Source organism: Cyprinodon tularosa, unplaced genomic scaffold, assembly GCF_016077235.1.
Source record: "Cyprinodon tularosa strain WSP-4 unplaced genomic scaffold, ASM1607723v1 ctg271, whole genome shotgun sequence".
NCBI classification, from domain to species: Eukaryota; Metazoa; Chordata; class Actinopteri; order Cyprinodontiformes; family Cyprinodontidae; genus Cyprinodon; species Cyprinodon tularosa.
Window position 1 is genome coordinate 201,016 of NW_024038976.1, and position 18,917 is coordinate 219,932.

An 18,917-nucleotide genomic window follows, 5' to 3' on the forward strand; every position below is an offset into this window, starting at 1 on the left:
AGGGAGATCCTTTTTCCAGTAAGAAGCTGACAGGTGAAATATATCATCCCTGTACCTTGCAGAAATCTCTCTGAATTTTTCTCCCAGGGGATTAATATGTTTATTGATTTTTGTTCTGCCTCCTTAAACAAGAATGATCGAGGGAACACAACAGGAAACAAGTGTCGCTCACTGGAACTTCCAATCTCATAGCATTAACTAACATTCCAACATACGATTATTTTCGCTGAAGATAAAGAAAAAGGTTCTTGGAACAGCATTTAAATTGCATTTTATTGGATTATTTTTTAAAGGATCTTAAAAAGTGGAACCTGTGTAAAAAAAACATCTCGGATCCTCTAGAGAGACATAGACCCTGCTAGTATATTAAAGAGGAAACTTAAAACTTGTACACATTTCTTTACTGAAAAACACATGAAAAGATATTTTAATGCTAGATGTTTAGTTTGGACCTACAACATAATTTAAATCCTAAATATTTATGTAAATAATAAAGTAATCAAATATATATATTTGGCTGATGTTCCAGTCCATAACATTTCAAACCCCATTTGTTTTTTTTTCTATGCTTCTGAAAGGATCTCCTTCATCCACGGAAGGCCGATAAGGCTTCTTGTGAAGAGGAATTTAATTGCGTTACCAGGAGATGGTGTACAGGTTGTGACATGTGTACTTCAACAGATTCAGTGAAAAAACAGCTTCAGATTTTTACGTATTGTTTTTTAGAATAACAACAGCTTGAGACGTTTAGTCTCTTCTGCCTCTGCCAGTCTTCAGCCAGGAGACAAACTCTTTGGCTGCCTGATCCTGCAGGTAAGAGCTCACGTCGCTGGTGTAGGTGCCGTCAGCATGGCGCCTGAATAAGCTCCTGTTATAAAAACAAGTTTTGCAGGGTTCAGTCAGTATTCACATTTTATTTTATTACACCTGAAAACATTGCATAAATTATATGCTAGAGACTTTATTCTAACAGTTAAAAGCACTCACCCGTTCCTTTTTGAATTCTTCAGCCATTGGACAAAGTCTTGTGCTCTTCTTGTCTCCAGGTATTTGCTGTAGTCATTGGAAAAAGTTCCCTCTGAGTGCCTCTTCATGTTTGGAAATGGGATGGAATCAGTGAAAATTGAATTTTCACTCAACAAGCTAAACAACAAAAAATGGAGAAATCTGAGTTGAAACTTGCACTTTGATTTAAAATTTTGACTCACATTTGGATTTACAAAGATATTACTCAGCAAAGTTAGCTTCTTGTGCAACATCAGAGAGGCATCTCTAAAAAAATAATAAATAAATAATCAACTTGGAAATATTATTGATATACGTAGATAAATGCGAAAAAATTGATATTCATTCTGCACATTTCTAAACATTACAAGGAAATTTGTCCTCTGCGTTTAAACCATCCCTATAGGGAGCGATAGACTGCCACAGCATCCAGGGAGTCATTTGGGGTTTAGGGTCTTGACTAAGGACCCCCGTGTTTCTGTGGGATTCAAATCAGGGAACTTGCAGCACTTTCAGAACACAGGCACCCTGCTGGAAAAATTAGTCCACCACACAGAAACCAGTGGAAAACTAGATAAGTAATAACTGCATTTTCTTTTCTAAATTCGACTAATAGTTTGAAATTACATCTTTGGTGGTAAGATAGAATCTTTAGCTTCTTCAAAAGATTTAACTTCAGATTTAACTCTGACAGGGTCACTCCAAGTAATAATACATCCGTTCACAAGAAAGATGCAGGTGAACACATTTGTCCTGGGATATAAATATTTGTTTAACTGCACTTTATATCATAACTACATTATTATTATTATTATTATTATTATTATTATTATTATTATTATTATTATTATTATTATTATTATTATTATTATTATTATTATTATTATTATTATTATCTATACTAATTGGGTGTAAAAATGTAAAACTAAAATATGTAATTATTTTGTAATGCTTGTCTACATTTTTGCTGTTTGGTCCTTTTATTGGCTTATATAATAGCAATATCAATAATAAAAAGTGGGTGAATGAGAAAACTGGACAATATATATATATATATATATATATATATATATATATATATATATTCACTTCACTCTTCTTAAGCAACATAAAAAGAACTACTACATTATTAAGAATAAAAATAAAATTCCAAGATAAAGGAAAAAGAGAGATCATAGGAATAGGGTCTTACAGTGGTGTTCGGTCTGAGTCCTGGTCAGGCACCTGCCAGCTGCTTTGGATAATGATAAGGAGCAGAAGTCCAGCAAGAGACTGAGCACTTTTCATTGTTTGAGTTGCCTGAAAATAAGCACAAATTAATAAAAAATAGTACATTTACTTTACTTAGGTATTTAAGCTTTTAAAAAGATTTCTCACCTTAGCTCCTTTGTGCAGATTTCTTAACAGATAGCTCTTGCTTTGTGTTGAATGTTATAGTTCTTCTCTCGTGTTTCTGGAGCTTCTTCATGATCCCCTCCTCATCTGCTCTTTCTTATATAGCAGACCTAGGGAGTATTCTCTCAGGTGACTCCCTCCGTCACAAAAACGTTTGCACATCCTGGCTATTCTCAAGCCATTAGTCAGCTTCTGGCTCAGTGCCCTGAACATATTTAACTTTGGTTAAAAAATGACAGCATGACAGCTGGATGGTCAAAGAGAAAGAAATCTGCTATTTCAAGTGTCTAAAAACAAAATATCACATAGGCGACTTTAACATGTATATGTTAAAGTAGCTATATAAGTAAACTATATAGTCCTTATTAAAGAATAAAGGCTAAACCTGAGAAAAATTATTAATACAGTCATTGATAAAACTGATGTAATCTAACACATAAGACCATTGATCAATTTATTAACCTCAAGTTAAAAACAATGGAAAAAAAATCACTGCCTGATAAGCTTCCATAAAACACTGCTATTTTTTCTCTAGATATATAATTTTGAAGACCTTAAGCTAAACTCAGATATAATAAACAGATTTTTCTTATGTGTAACTTGAAATAGTTTTTATAGATGACAAATAACATGTTTAAAAGTGTTTTAAAGGTATTGTTTTGCCTTGGCGGTTCTAGACAGGGGCCAATGGCCCCATAGAACCATTCCTTTTTTTACTCCTACTAAAAACATAATGTAAAATTTATTACTGTATGATGATATGCAACGGCAAAGAAACCTTAACTGATTGGTTCCTTGCACCTATGCCTTTTTTAACCTTTTTATTTCGGTTTTAACAATGATTTTACTACATTTACTAATCTTTAATTAATCAAAACTGATCATTCACATTTAAATTGTCAAAAATGTGTGTTATTTCTGAATGTACAGTATATTGAAAAGATATTCCAAAGAATATCCTTATCTTATCTCTTTACTCTTTATTCCAAAGACTTTAAATAGTCTTGTAAAACTCAAAATATAATTTTATTTCGACTTCCTTTATTGGCCATAGAGAAAAGTCTTTTATCTCAAAAGTTTTGATTGGCTCCCATTTTTGTTCTTAGACTTTCAGCAATGCAATCGATACGTATTTTTTTACAAATTAAATTCTTTCATTTTTACATATTACTATCATATGAATGAGTACGACCCATTATTTTGTGTAACGGCAACTTTGATCATGGGGTTGCATTGCTGACCATAGCCACCATCAAATTGTCATCTAATGAATTCACATTTACCAGAAAATCTGAGAGACATCATGTGGTCATTTAACACTGAACTTTCACCTGAAGCAGATATTTACTTGGACAAATTTTTTTTCTACAGTAAGGGATTTTTATTTTAAGCATAATGAAATTATCCAGAAATAAAATGTATCAATTGGAGCAAAATAAAGTTGAATTTAACTTAATGACATGGACATTCCACTTCTTTCGCTTCACAGCTGGAAGTGGCTCTTTTGTTCAGTTCCGTTTTGTTCTCACTTCATATATCAAATAATAAACAGTTGTCCTGTTTTTTTTTTCTTTTTTTTTTTTTCTAGGTCCCCATCAAATAATATTGGTCCCATCTTGGTCCCCTTGGTGAATTTGTTCTAAAACCGTCACCGAGAACCTGGTTTTGTTTTACTTCCCTACAGACTCCCAATTCTTCATCCTTTAATTGTTTGACAGCATTGGCAGTATTATCAATGGTTATATGATTTTATTAACTCTCATCAACCTAACAATTTTTATATATTGTTGCTTCTTAAAACAAAGCATTAAAATGTAGTCCTTAAAATGATAACTATTCTAAATGTGTCCTCTGTCCTTTAAGCAAAGACAAGCTTATGTGAAAAGTAACGACCCTGTTCATATTTAAATACAATGTTTATTATATCCTCATCATAGCAATACACAAGTGTAAAGACACCACCCCACAAAAATCAGTGCAGTGTGATTAATCAGCCGTACGTTATCACATTCACATATAAAAACAAGTTTAAATGCATGCAATGGCTTTTCCTAAAAGTCGAAGATCCTTTGTGAGTTTGAACTTTCTGAGTAATGAAACATGGAAAATTGACCTGACTGCTCAACATTTCATTGAAAATAACTGCTTAAAAGCAATTTATAAAGAAGGTGTGAGTTTTCACATGTACTCAGGCTTCACAAGGCATGTCTGCAGAAACTGGCTCATGAGGGTATATGTATGATGAAAGGCTGGTCCCCTGAGAGAGTGATCCTTGTCAGTGTACCACTGAAATCAAAAATAAAACAAGATAAAAGTAAAGACATTGTGATATTGAATACTACATGATCAAACATATGTTGCTTTTTCTACATACTGTAGTAATTAATGTTTTTTTTTTTTTTTTTCCATTTGAGACTCTTTAAAATAAGCACATCCAAGACCAGCATTAGTCTACTTCACCCAGCCAATATTTACCATTGCCTTAAAATTGACTTGCTCATCCACCAGGGCTTTGGAGATCTGCGCAGCCTGCTGGAAATGGACATTGTCTAAAGGAAGAACAGCAAATCGGTACGTGACTGAATGCCTGGGTTGAGATCTTTTTCAGGCAAATACAAATCATTTGTGCATGACTTTATTCTGTTACCAGGTGATGGGAAAAATGGTTAGCTCATGTTCAAAAACAGGAATTAGTAAAGAGAAACCGCTGAGTGTACCGTCTGCTGTGCCGTGAACAAGAAGATAGTCAACATTTTTGAAGTTCTTTGCTCTTGATGTGACTGTGGAGTTCTGTTAAACAGGAAGGACAAAATGCAGAGTTAATGAAGCACATTATATCTTAAATCAGAACACTGCATCCTTAAGGGTAACTATTTTTTAGAACAATGCAAACTACCAATATTCAAATTATAAAACAATATAAATCATTATTTTTCAAATAGATAAGTAATAAAAAAAAAACCTGCTAGCTAAAAAGTTCCATATTAAATGGTAAAGTGAGCTACAAGCTGGAAAAGACTGATAGGGTTGATAGTATGTTATTTACTTGGTAAGAGTCTGAATTCTCTGATGGCTTTCCCATGTAGCGCTCAGTGTAAACTGCATCTGCAAAAACAAAACACTTTATTAACCCATATTAAGATGCTCAGTCAGAACCATGAATACTATTTCCAGGAAGCCTATATTTTTTACAAGTAAAAATATAAAACAATTCCTCATATATGTTGGCTTTTAATGACAGTTAAAAAGATACAACATAGCAAATCCCACTCTTGTTGTAGATATTTATACAGCAGGAGGGCTTTAAAAGAGACTAGAGAGAGCAGAGGGGATTGAAATGGGGATACGATAAGGATAAGAAAGGGAGGAAGGAATAACTTTAAAAATGAGACAGAAATTTTGTTTTTTGGGGGCAAATCAATGCTTTGGCAATGGAAACACACAATAGTGCTAAAGTACTAGCAATAAAGCTCTGATCACATACCATAATATTCCCACTTGGCTACTGGGGCTACTGCAATCCCACACTTGAAGAGTCCAGTGCCCGCACCCAAAGCCATTGAAGCGACATAACCACCATATGACTGAAGACAAGATGTATACACCATTGTAAACTCTCAGTCATCTGGGTCATGACAACTAGGAAAAAGACTTAAAACGGAGGGACTTTATTCCGTTTTTTTTTTTTTTTTTGTAAGACATTTGGATCCAGCGGCCTTTATTAGTTCTGTTGGCTCAAAACGTCTTACAGACAAAAAAAATAAATAAATAAAATACTGAGTGAAAATCCAGTTGCCTCCAATTTAAGTCCGCTTTAGAGATGTTTACTTAAAAATAAAGCAAACATGATCAATAAGATGGAGAAAATGAATCATAAAAAAAGGCAACCTACCCAGCCCCATATTGCAATTCTATCTTTGTCGATAAAACCCATGTCAATGAATTTTCTGTAAGATAGAAATCATGACTTAAAATACCAAACGGAGGCAAGAAAGTAGTTAAAAAAGCATGAATCAAAAAAGTGAATCAGAAGTGCTTTTGCTTCACCTCACAGCTGATATCTGATCTTCCACTTCAAATGTACCAAGGCGCCGGTAGAGTGCATGCAGTATTTTGTCGCCCTGATAACCGCTCCCCCTTCCATCAATGCTGGCAACGATGATTCCATGCGAACTGGAGAGGTATGTGCCCCAGTTTAGCTTGTTTTCATAGCTCACGCTCTGACTGCAAGGGCCAGCATACCTGTAAGGGAGAGACAGTCACTAATGCATTCAAAGGTGGTAAGGTTTGAGGTATGAGCAGTTTTTACGTACACATTTATGAGAAGTGGATATTTTTTGGACTTCTGGAAATTTGGTGGCAACAGCATTTCATACCACAGATCTGTTGATAGAAAAAAATTATTTGTAAAACAGGAAGAACCATAGTCTAAGTATTAATATAGGCTTTTACTGAAGCCTCATACCAGCATAATATATATTTAATATGTATCTAGGTTGTTGTTTTTTTTTTGCTTGAGGTAACAACTTGCAAGTTTTTTTTTTGTTTTTTTTTTTGTAATTTGAAATTATGTCATTAGAAAATAAGTCTATACTATTCTATATTTCTTTAAATGAAAGCTTCAGATCTTTTCTGAGCTCACAAACTTTTCAGTTACTGTATTCTTTAAACTGTGAGTTATTAAATGGAAAAGGTTGTTTTTATCACAAAGGAAGAACTCTATCATCTTGTTTTAAGTGATGCATGAAAGAATCATGCAGTTTTAAATAAAAGTTCACATTTATAAGTTTTGATATGCATTTTTTTTCACCTAATCCTGCAATCTTTATGGTGCCATAATTCCATGTTGGCATTTGAAATTCAGACAGAAGGTTTTCCAGATCCTGATTGTCTTCCAAAATTGATATCTCTGCAAAAAAAAAAAAAAAAAAATACACATATATTTTAAATGGAACACAGAAAATTAACATCAGATTAAAAAAGTTATAGACTTTTATGCATTTTTGTGCACTTGAAGGCACAAAAGATTCAGTAAGTCTTATAAAAATGACCTTTTCCTTCAGTTGGGCCCCTATTGTCCATAAGAGTATAAAGGGGCAATCCAGGTCCTAGTCCAAACAAAACAAGACATTGATCCACAAAGACACAAGACAACAATATAAGTCATCTGTGTGATGTTAAAACCTTGATCATTGCTCACAAATATTTCTTGCATGGTTGAGTTATTGTCTGCGAAAATATATAAAGCTAACTGACCATAGCAGTCCATTCGGTAGAAAGAGGCGTCAACGCTTAAGTAAGCTGAGTTGTACTGACACCTTTCTCCATGCAAGCCACAGGTGAGGCACTGGGGGGTTGATGAGGTGCTTCCAAGCATAATCCTGATGCAAAAAAAAAAAAAAAAAAAAAAAAAAAAAAAAAAAACAGGATTTCTTATTTAAGTTATTTAAATAGTATTTTATAAGAAGCTAGTTAGCATCCTCAATAGTATTTTTCTTTTTAAATGTATATATTGAGCCCTCCATGCTTTATCTTACCCCTTGAAGAGATGGGCAAAACGAATGACTAAAGTAAGTTAATTGTTACATGTTCTCCTATATATTTACTTATACATTTAACTATTAAATACGGCAGTTCTGTATTCAGTGTTACCGTATACTTAATTAATGTGTAATGTATGCAATAATAAAAGGAAAACTGAATAACTCAAAAGACCATATATTGGTGCATTTAAGTATCTAACTGAACATTTATATTAATTATTTTACAATATATTTTACATTTTTTCCCTTTTGGCAATGATTTAGAAAATCACCTTATGACCACATGCTAAGAATCTTGCAACCCCGCTTTTGGAACAGCTAGCGTAAATAACATAATGTAAAGATTATGCAGCTTTATAGAGTAAATGGGAGTTTTTTTTCATAATAAAGACTGGATTAATAAGAAAAAAGTGGGCAGAGTGAATATGACTTGGCAGCAATTGCAAGATATTGGAATAAAATAACTGTTTGCTATTACTAAATACATATAGCAAGTGTAATTAATGAACATTTTGAATGCTAATAGCACATTCAGGCAATTTCACTGAGTCTAATTAAAGTAGATGTTTTTATCTAACACAGATCATATCGTTCAAGATAGTTAAAAGCATACAATAGAAAAACAGCAGTGAGAAAATATCTCATCGTAATATTAAATCATGAATCATAACATGATTTTCTTACATTACACCCCCGAATCACTTTACCTGTGTTCTTCAGTAAAAACATAATTAACAGAATGACTTACTTGTACAGATTTCTCTTGATAGGGCTCTCTTGGTGCTGATTACTTACAAAATATCTATAGAAAAAAATTCAAAATAAGTATTTTTTGAAATTGCTTAAGTATATTAGTGCAATAAATGTGCAGTTTGTTTCACTTACATGGCATCCTTGGTTAACTTTGATATATAAATAACTTCCCATTTTCCAGATGTAATGGGTGTAGCTTTACCCTTAGAAAAAGAAAACAAGTTAATTTAAAAAAAAGCGTTCAAACTTTATTTAAAAAGGGATTTTTTGCTTAATATATATGTAACTTACATTTTTTACGTAATGAATATGTTTGTAGCCCTGATTGTCACTCATTATTTTGTAGAAACTGAGCTTATCCTCAGCAAAGAAAAGAGGCAGTGGCATATACTGAGGGGAATAATTATTTAATAATTACACATTGAATATTTATTATAAAGAAAATAAAAAAAAGAAAATTTTCTAAACTCACATGACCAATCCAGCCTGTTGTGCTTTTTTGCTCAAATGTCTGTAAAATACATGTTTTTATTAAACATTAGTTTTAATTTTAGCATCATCTCACTGGAAACAAGTGAAAGTTTCCAGATGCTTCAGGTGATCAAAATCGTGACAGCCACCTCTTTTTCTGTCCAGCTGCTTCCATCGAAGTCATAGACGGCAACAACCACATGATTCTGCCTTCTTGTGAGCCACTGCACAGCGACACGTTCATCTGTTGCCCAGGTCACTGAGCACAAAATGTGATCACTGCATAAAAGTCAAGAGAAAGTGACAAGGTCTTTAGCAGGGGCAGGTTGTACATTGTAAAACATGGTATATACCTCTGACTTAAAATGAGGTTTGGGTGATAATATGAATGTATAAATATATACATATACAGACCCAATAGCAATGGAAGCAGGAGGAGCGAGATGTGATTGGCGGCTGGGATATGCTGTGTCAACAATATACAGTTTCACCTTGGTAAGATTTGATCCAGCCTACAAGGAAGATAATTTATGAAACTGAATGCAAAAAATAATGAATAAACTTCCCATAATAAAATATGTTATTAACCACTTACATTTCGAATTTTAAATGACTGTGTACGTATAATTTTTGTTTTATATGATGTTAAAAAAAAAATCGTATAATCTAACCTTTGGGTATGGGATGGCCACAGTTTGGGGATATTGCTCGGATCCGTACCAAGAAAACTCAATTTTTTGAACTTCTGTATCATTAAACTGTGCATAAGCCAAGAATTTTCCCGTTGAGGACCACCATATTGCCCCGTTTGAAGCAAAGACCTCCTCTGAAAATCAAAAGAAAATAGATTTTTTTCACAGCAATTCACAAGAAAAGAAAAACAAAATGCAGGGTTAATTAAATTTTTTTTTAATTAAAATTCACAGTCTGATTAGACTTGATTATACCTTCTCCAAAGGATGACATAAGAAATTGTAAAAATTATCCTGTAGAAAAATCTTATCTAGACCGTGTTCTAGGGCTGCTCGATTATAGCAAAAATGATAATCATGATTATTCTGACTGAAATGTATATCTCGATTTTAACAAGATTTCGATTCTGCCTGAGTCCCAAAGAACTACAAATCAAAACATCAGCAGCCAAACTGGAGATCATCCTGAAAAAATTTGCACTAAAATGTACTTTGAATATATACATGAGCTAATGAATAAGGCCAGGGATGAATCTCACTAGGCCTGAAACTGGTGGTGGAACGCAGGCAGAATGAAGAATAGTTCATTCTATAACTGTAGGTTAAGGAGAAAATATGCTTGCGCTAACACGGTGAGACCCAGTTATTTGCATTAAGCTGTTCCTGGAGCTTCACCCTGTGAGCTTGATAAGGCGCAGGTTCAACCTCCATGATGAGCAAGCATGAAGTGACAATAGAGAGAAAAACACTCCCTTAAGGGAAGAAATCTCTGGCAAATCTCAACATGGCAGTCTTCTGCCAAGATTGACAGGGTAAGTTTCTTGAATGCAGTATGAGTCCGGAGGAAACCCCTGAATAAGTACAGCAGCATAAGGAAGACAGAGGAAGTTTGTCAAAGATGAGGAAAAAGGGGATGGAAGGTTGAATCAGGGTCATCTGATAACTGTGCAAACGACTGGTTGGGAAGCAGGATGAGTTGTGGATTTATAAGTCTTTAAAGCTGAACTCTGAATGTTGATTGTACTTTAAGGAGGTGCTTTCCAATGTCACTGGCTTGAAGACGGATGAGCCTCTAACTGAATGTGGATAGGTGATTCAATTTTTTCTGTTGAACTTCTGGCTATGCTTCATTTGAATATGATACACGTAGCAGCCTGTTGATCCAGAAGTTGACTTCTCTGAAGGAGGCTGTGATGCTGAACTGAATGTAGCCAGTTAAGGAGTTCTATATTCATAAAACGTCATCTTGAACTCTGTATCATTTCCTCTCTGCAACACTACATGATGTCATCTAACAGCTGCGCTTACGACTCATGGCATTAACCAGCTAAACTGGCAGCACAATGCGCTGCTTTCCACTGTTGCTTCAGATTTTTTGTGTTGACACAGTTGACCATGACTTATTTAAGACAAAGTAAACAGAACACTTCCTCAGAGATTGCCAGATCATTTGACTTAAAATCAAAGATGCAATATGCACCCACAGCAAAGAGCCTCTAGAGCCATCTGACCAACATGTAAACAGTTTGGAGGAGAGTGCTGCTGCTATTGCTGCTACTGGTACAAGAGCAGCTTGGTCACGTTGTTTTTTACATCTTCGTCCGACAATCAGAGTTTAACTTACAGATAGTAATATTAAATTAAAAAAACATCCACTTAATTTTAACAAGTCTACAGCAGAGCACTGCAATGTGAGGGCTGCTTGACATGCAACAGAAAACAGCAGAGTGAACTGTATGGAAACAAAATGATCAATCATTTCATTGTTTTGATAGTTTAAAACCCATATTGTAATCAACATTAAAATTTGTGTTGCACCGATACCGATACCAGTATCGGGCGGGGCCCTGATCAAGCACTAAAATGTTGGTTTCGGCGAGTACCGACAAATAGAGCACCGATACCCTTTTTAAAGTTTATTCAATTAACCATTCCAGGTAGGCAATAAAAAGTTCTACTGGATTCATTTTGTATTAGTCTTTTTCCTGCTTCACAAAGGTAGGCAGCAGCTTGACAAAGCCATGATGGCAATTATTTTATATCCAAGTAGTATACAGTTCTTCATATATATACACACACACATCAATTTCAAACAGATTGTATCGGTATTAGTCAATACTGCACAGCCAGGTATCTGCATCAGGGCCAAAGAATGGCATCGGTGCAACACTAATTAAAATACGATTAATAGTCCAGCCCTGACATGGTCCTGAATACCATCGATTTTTACAACTTTTATACAACCCCATCGCTCTCTTAAAACAACAGTATGTAACTTTTAGCCATTAGGGTTGGTAGACTGGTAACTTAGAGGTTTAGCATCAGTGAAAACAACTGCCAACACTGCATTGCACTTAAATTAGCCTCCCTAATTGGTATTAGCCTCCCTCCATTGGTAAACTGAACCAGGACCTTAGGTATGGCGGCACCGTCGAGACATTCCATTTCTGATCTATTAAGAGAGGCTGCCAACAGATTGGATGAGTTAGATTCCAAGCATGCGCACTCCTGCTCAGTAACCGTTTCCGGTCTGTTACGGACCAAGTGGAAATAGAGCAAGTAAAAATACACAAAGTAGAAATATACAAAGTGGAAAAAGAGAAGGAAATAAAAGGGCAGGCGTAAATCCTTAGGGTAAAAAAAAACAAACAGAAAAGTCAGAGGTAGAAATAAATATTTTTTTCAGAAATAGAAGGTTAAAATAAAGTAGAAGGAAATATTTATGGTGGTGTAAAAACATGATTTAAGAATGTTGTGGTGTAAATAATTATGAGACAAAAATAAAAACATCTTTTAAAAATGTTGGTGTGAATGAATATGAAAAAATAATAAAAGGGTGGAGTGGAAATACGGAACAAAAAACCCCACTTGCAATAAATACACAAAGACAAAATAAAGACTTCAACAAAAATGTATAACAGAAAAGAAGTGGGTTAAAAATAAGGACAGCATCGAAACGAAGAAGAAAAGTAAAAATAAAAGCGAAAGTTAAAATATACATTTTATTGATGAATAATTGGTCAATCGTTGAAGGAATATTTTGTTTTTATTATTTTGTCACATTTAATGGCACACAAATTCATATTATTAGCTACTTTTTCAAACAATTTTATATTATTTTATATTATTGAGCCCTTCATTTGCCCTTCGGTTGTAGTCAAAAGTTTAACTTCTTCTGTCCTTATCTTTTTAGATCTTATCTTTTTAATTAATTATGTTACCACATTTTTGTCTTGAAAAATTCTTTGGTTACATCTTTTTTTAGCAAAAAAAAATTGTGGTGATATTCAACTGATAATGACTGATTCATGAGAGAGAACATGTTTATTTACCTTTTACCTACTACGTAGTCAGTATAAGCTAATATAGCAGTATTCAAAGCTCATAACTTGACCAAAGAATTGGTTATTAAAGATAATACATTTATTTTTGTATATATTAGCTAAGATTGTCACTATGTCCTGATTTTAACTTACAAGACATAATCTAGAAAAAAATCCAGCTCTCGTTCCAGTGGTCTTACTGCTTTTAGCGGAAATAATCCACTCAAAATCAACCAATGAAGAGCCAGAAAAGGTTGTATTAGCAGTATCAATCACAATTGTGTATGCACTTTTCCCCTGCACAGCCCCTTTTGTAGCATTGGCTAAGCCAATATTGCTGATGTGCTGCAGCTGTCAATGTAAAATACATCAGTGATGTTTGTTCCTGACCAGTGTGTGCCATAGCTATTTATCCACTTTCATTTATAAGGGGTGCAAGTTGACATTTTTGGCTAAGTCCAAGGTTTTCTCAAAAGTCCCTACGGCAGCTTTAAGTCAAGACAGGACAGATGTCTTCAATCCGAAAATGTAATGAGGAGAGAAATAAATGGATATTTGGGAGTGTGTGTTAAATATTGAGCAGAAATTAAATTCATATTTAATTGTTGTCTTTATCTTTTTAATGTTATGATTGTTATGTTATGATTTTTTATTTAATGTTTATCATCATATTGCTAAGTCAGACTCATCTTTATTACAGTATAATATTACATTTTTGACCAACATTTTGTTAGTCGTAAAATGTGCAATTAGTCTGCAATTAGTTGAACTTGTGGAGTTAAAACAATCAAGGGTCAGGTTGACCCATGTTGAACCCAGGATTGGGATAGTAAAACAAAAGAAATTTGGTGGCTTTTGACTTAGAACTTTTTTTCATGCATATTAACACCAAGTTTACTTACCCTCATAAACCCAGTCAGGGATGCCATTAAGGATCTCATTCTTTTTCCCGTTATGTGTCAGTTGTACTGGCTGAGCAGTCACATTAGAGTTTAAAAAGATGTTGAAGTCTGAGACGTAGGCCTGCAGAGTAGAAGACAGTAGAATCTATAAATTATTTTTGTAAAGGTTTCTGCAAAAGGTTTAGTCCAAAATTTGAATGAATAGACTATAAGCAGATTTTTACACACAGTAAAAAATATTGCCATATTTTCAAATCATTATATATCACTGTTTTTAATTAAGGTTATATCTTAAAGAACAAAGACTGTAGGCTCACATATTGGTTCCCTTTTGGCGCAAAGGTAAAGTACTGCAACACACGTGGAAGGCTCACTGGTGTAACAAATGTTCTGAAAAGAAATAAAAACACATTTAGAAAAATAATTGTTATTGCATGGAGCTTAAAGTAACCCAGAAGGGATAAAGTTGCAATATACACAACAAAAAGAAAGAAAAACCTAAATACAAAAAAGTTAAATACATCTAAAATTTCTTTGTCAAGTGAATGACAAGATAGGAGAGAAACACAAATAAAGCTAGATTAAAAGTTGTCTCAAAAGAAGCTAGCATTTTTAGGAAATTCAAGTGTTTTAGTGCAGGCACTACAACCACTCATATGGCATGATTGTATTTTTCTTCCACACAACTAATATTTGATGTATTAATAACATACAGTAAATGCACTAGTCAAAAATTGTGGATTCAGAAAACATGTGGCATAACAAATTGGTAGTGTACATTTTATTGTAATAAAATGTATTCATAATTTACCGTACGTCTAGGTATTGTTGTTTTTTACTTGACACTAAGAAACTTCATTTCAGCAATTCAAGAAATTTTGGTCATAATCCAGATTATAATCCGGATGCAGGCATTTTTTTTTTTTTTTTTTGGGATTCTTTTACATTATTTGGGGAAACAAGCAGTTCCACCCTAAACCAGAAAGTAGCAGTAGTGAGAAAAGACAACTTCAGCGTCGGACTCAAAAAAGTCCAGAAGTGTTATACTGAGGACAAAACGTTCTACTATCTGAAGGAAAGGTGAGCCATTCCTTGCTCAAAGATGTGCTGATCAAACAAGAAAGAAGAGTAAATAAAGAAGGTGAGAGCAGGACAAACACCAGAGGCTGCAGGCACACGTGCCTTATTTATAAACTTTTAAATAAGCTCTTCATGCCAAGGAACAATTCATTAAAATCCGGTAATGATCCACATCATGTGAGTTGTAGCTATAGGTGTTTGCTGCTTTGCGGAGGTCTGCGCTCTAAGTGTGCTTTTATAGTCTTTATAATAGTTTTACCCATTCATCATTTTGTGTACTCTGTTTAGTGATTCTTTGACTGTTTATGTCTGTTTTTTTAACCTATGCAAATGACTATAATGTTTGTCACTGAAAAATACATTTTAAAGATTATTACTCATTGATGGATAGTGTCAAAGTTAAAGTCTTTGCACAATTCCTAGTGGAAGTCGGGCTGCTGACTTGTGCTACCATGTGGTGTCTGTGTGACTGCTCTGCAAAATACTGAAGTGGGTGTCAAATATCAAAGACAAGGCAATATAAATCTCAGGTTTTTGCTATTTAAAAGAGATCAAACTTTCTCCCTTTATGTACAACCGAACATTTTTTCCTTTCTCTTGAGTTTTTTATATTCTATGTTTCTCCTCTATTCTTGTAGGTTTGTTGCCTATTTTAAAACCCTCAAATGGATTTTTTTTTTACACAGCTGCAAGTCACAAAGCAATGTCTACTCACGATTTCTCCATGTCATAGAAGGAATATGAAGCAGAGTAGGAATGTCTAAATTTCTGTAGAATTTTAAAACAGAAACTGTTTTATACTTGTAAATCTGATATGGCAAACATACAGCATAAAACATCCATTGGGGGCTGCTTACCTTAGTGTAATTGCTTTCGAAGGCAATGTATTTATGATCCCCTGACAGCCAGTAGTCAGTGGCATCCACTTTGGCCTGAAGTTAAAATAGGTATAATAGCTTTAATATTAGCAATGGTTTAAAAACCTTTTTGGTAAAATTGATATTTAAGAATGAGTTGCTGCATTACAAATGTTGAATTGCTCAAATACAGGGACTTGTTCTTGGTTTCAGCACTGTAGAGATAAACATTCCCATCTCTTTCTTTATGCACATACTCCGTATCTGCAGCATTAAGAGAAGGAAAAAAAATAAAAAAAATTAACCAAAAAACCTGCAAAGTTTTGTGGAATAATGGAACCAGCATGATGAGAGAGACAATTCATCAAACAGTATTACTGTACCTGATAGCCAGTACAAATTGTAGGATTTCTTTCTGATGGTGTCATTAAAGTAATCCTGAAGAGTGAATGGTCTTTTGGGGGCCCCCGGTCCTGGACAGAGAACATGCACAAGTTCTTTTAAACCAAAATCTGATGTTTATGGCATTAAAAATGTAACCCTATTGTTCACCTCACTGGTGTTTGAGGCTCCACCTGGCTTAGCTCGACTCAACACGAAGTTTCCAAACATTTTCATTTCTGCTTTTTCAGTACCAATACCAAGGTTTCTCAGCTTTACACATCTCTGATCATACCCACTCCTGAGCACAGCCAAATATAAATATTTATTTTATAATAGAGCAAAGACTATTCTTTACAAGTTTAACATTTTTTATGCATCTAAATTTCTATTCTTCACAGATTCATCTTAAATAATAATCAATTATGCATGATTTTATATTAACTTGGAGCCCTCTTAGAGTCTTCTGCTTCTGCATTGGAACTGTTGGTGATGTTCTTTGCAGAAAGAGGTTACAGGAGGCAGTTTCTGTCATAATTTAAGAGCACACTTTTTTAATTTAAGAGCAGAATCTTGATGTGCTTACGGTCAAAACTTCTGCTTGAACTTTTGAGTGCAAACGTGTAATGTCTGCACTAAAAACATGAATCAACTTTAAATATATTAAATCTTGCAAAGGTACTTTGTCTTCTGGCTTGTTCCTTTTGCTCTGTGCACAGATCCATAATGTCCTTTTGCAACTTACTCTTCACTGCTTGCGGATTCTTTTTGCTTGTATACAGGTTGGACTGGTATCATCACAAATCAACCATTCCAGCTGATGGAATGACAGTGTGCAGCTGGCAAGGTTATAATCTTTGCTGGTGTGCTCTTGTTTTCACTTAGCCTTGCCAGCCAGACTAACTGGAAAGGAGCTGACAGAGCCCAGTTTCAAAGGTTGGAAAAGGACTAGACTAACAGAGACAGTGGTAACAGATTAGAACCAGTCAGATACCTATGGATGTTAAGCAAAAACTTTTTTTTTAAAGTAAACCTCTTATAGCAGCCAGTTGAAAGTTTAAAGATCCATATAGCTCATTACTCACATATTATAGAGCATATGGCTACAATCCTGACTGTTGTGGTTACAGAAAAAAGCTGTTAGATTATGTATAATTCTTGCACAAGCATAAACTACCATCTTCCACAATGTAATTGGGTTGATCTGTTTTAGACTGGAGAGTTTGAGCCTTTCTATTTTTTTGTATCCATGTACGTTAAAAAGAAAGCAGAAGTTTTAAGTGCAAGCATTATAAGACTGGTCTTACTTTGAAAATGTATGTTCTTGGATTTTTCTTCCTATAAAAGGGGCCCTAAATCAAATTTCCCTAAGGCCCCATACAACAGTGGAACTGCTATGGACATTGTGCATCACATTCTTACCCTGAATAAAAAAGAACTGGATTTTTTTTTTTTTTAAGATTTATTTGAGTATCTTAGATCCCAAAAAATGCCAGAGTTCTTGTGTTCACTCTGGAACAGTTTTTCATTTCACAGTGGAATAATTTAACCCCTAAAGTGCCTATAGAAGGAGGGGAAAGGGTCTGTCACCCTGGCAAATGGATTAAGTCTTAATGCATCCAAGAAACAGACAGGACATTTCAGAATCAGAACTTACTGCTGTAATAAACTGCTAGTATTGTTATTAACGTGATGACGACAGCCGCCCCTATCACTCCCAACTTCAGCCTGTTACTGCAGCCCTGAAAGAAAGAAAGGGGAAAAAAAAGGCAAGCTGACGCTGCAGTATCCTTTTTTGGAGCTTTCTTATTATTTACATCTCACACTCAATAACAACACTCCTTTGATATATTCTTTTTTACAGATCTAGCGTGGGGTTTAAAAGGTTTACTGACCATGATGGAGATGAAGTTGCCGCTTTGCGCTGCGCGTAATGTTCCTCAGAAGTCGCGGTTTGCAGTCTCACCTCGGACACGCAGCCTGCTCAGCATACTCTCCCTCGCAGAACTACCGCCAACACTGAATTATAATTCAATTACATGAAGCTGAGCTCCGAAGATTCCTATCCTTGCCTGGGCATACCTAGAGGCAGCCCTGACGCATCCGCACACTGCGCTAGAAAGCTGCTTGGAGTCCGGAGGACAACTTTCCAGGAGCGCACAACTTTATGCAGCCGCTGGTTAAAGGAAGTGGCTTCTTCCTTACCCAGAGCGCAACTGGCGCGGTAAAGCAGGAAAAGCCGGCTCTGTCTCTAAAGTTATTTACCTAGAGGTACAATTGCAAAATATTAATACCCACTTTGTCACCTTAAAACATCCACATTAACTTTATTGTTTATGGTAATTCATGACAATTTTCAAAGTAAAATGTAGAGAACATATGTGAGCATTCATTTAATGTCTTTTTTATTTATTTAGATGTAGCCTACTTTTTCTATCCATTCTCACATTAATAGCATTTATGTTCCAGTTCCAAGTATTTCGAAGCTTCTTGAATGTTTTTATGCAAGATTGTT

At 34.6% G+C, this 18,917-nt stretch overlaps 2 protein-coding genes across 2 annotated transcripts; both read right to left on the reverse strand.

Moving 5' to 3' along the window:
- Positions 1-86: 86 nt before the first annotated feature.
- On the reverse strand, positions 87-2,511 carry gcgb (glucagon b). Its single transcript, XM_038289773.1, has 4 exons — positions 2,383-2,511; positions 2,198-2,304; positions 988-1,143; positions 87-868 (listed from the first exon to the last, which is right to left on the reverse strand). Exons 2-4 carry the CDS (start codon positions 2,290-2,292, stop codon positions 748-750), a joined length of 372 nt encoding a protein of 123 aa, XP_038145701.1. The 5' UTR covers positions 2,293-2,304; positions 2,383-2,511; the 3' UTR covers positions 87-747.
- A 1,786-nt stretch (positions 2,512-4,297) lies between these two features.
- Positions 4,298-18,624, reverse strand: LOC119786436 (fibroblast activation protein, alpha). The gene is made up of 26 exons (XM_038289779.1): positions 18,298-18,624; positions 18,060-18,144; positions 16,405-16,494; positions 16,191-16,285; positions 16,022-16,096; positions 15,880-15,932; positions 14,402-14,474; positions 14,085-14,205; positions 9,839-9,993; positions 9,582-9,679; positions 9,317-9,446; positions 9,169-9,207; positions 8,988-9,086; positions 8,829-8,899; positions 8,692-8,745; positions 7,657-7,781; positions 7,452-7,508; positions 7,211-7,309; positions 6,714-6,783; positions 6,448-6,642; positions 6,293-6,347; positions 5,885-5,984; positions 5,447-5,505; positions 5,118-5,190; positions 4,876-4,949; positions 4,298-4,686 (listed from the first exon to the last, which is right to left on the reverse strand). The coding sequence occupies exons 1-26, from the start codon at positions 18,298-18,300 to the stop codon at positions 4,579-4,581; spliced, it is 2,256 nt and encodes a 751-aa protein (XP_038145707.1). The 5' UTR covers positions 18,301-18,624; the 3' UTR covers positions 4,298-4,578.
- Between the last annotated feature and the right edge of the window lie 293 nt (positions 18,625-18,917).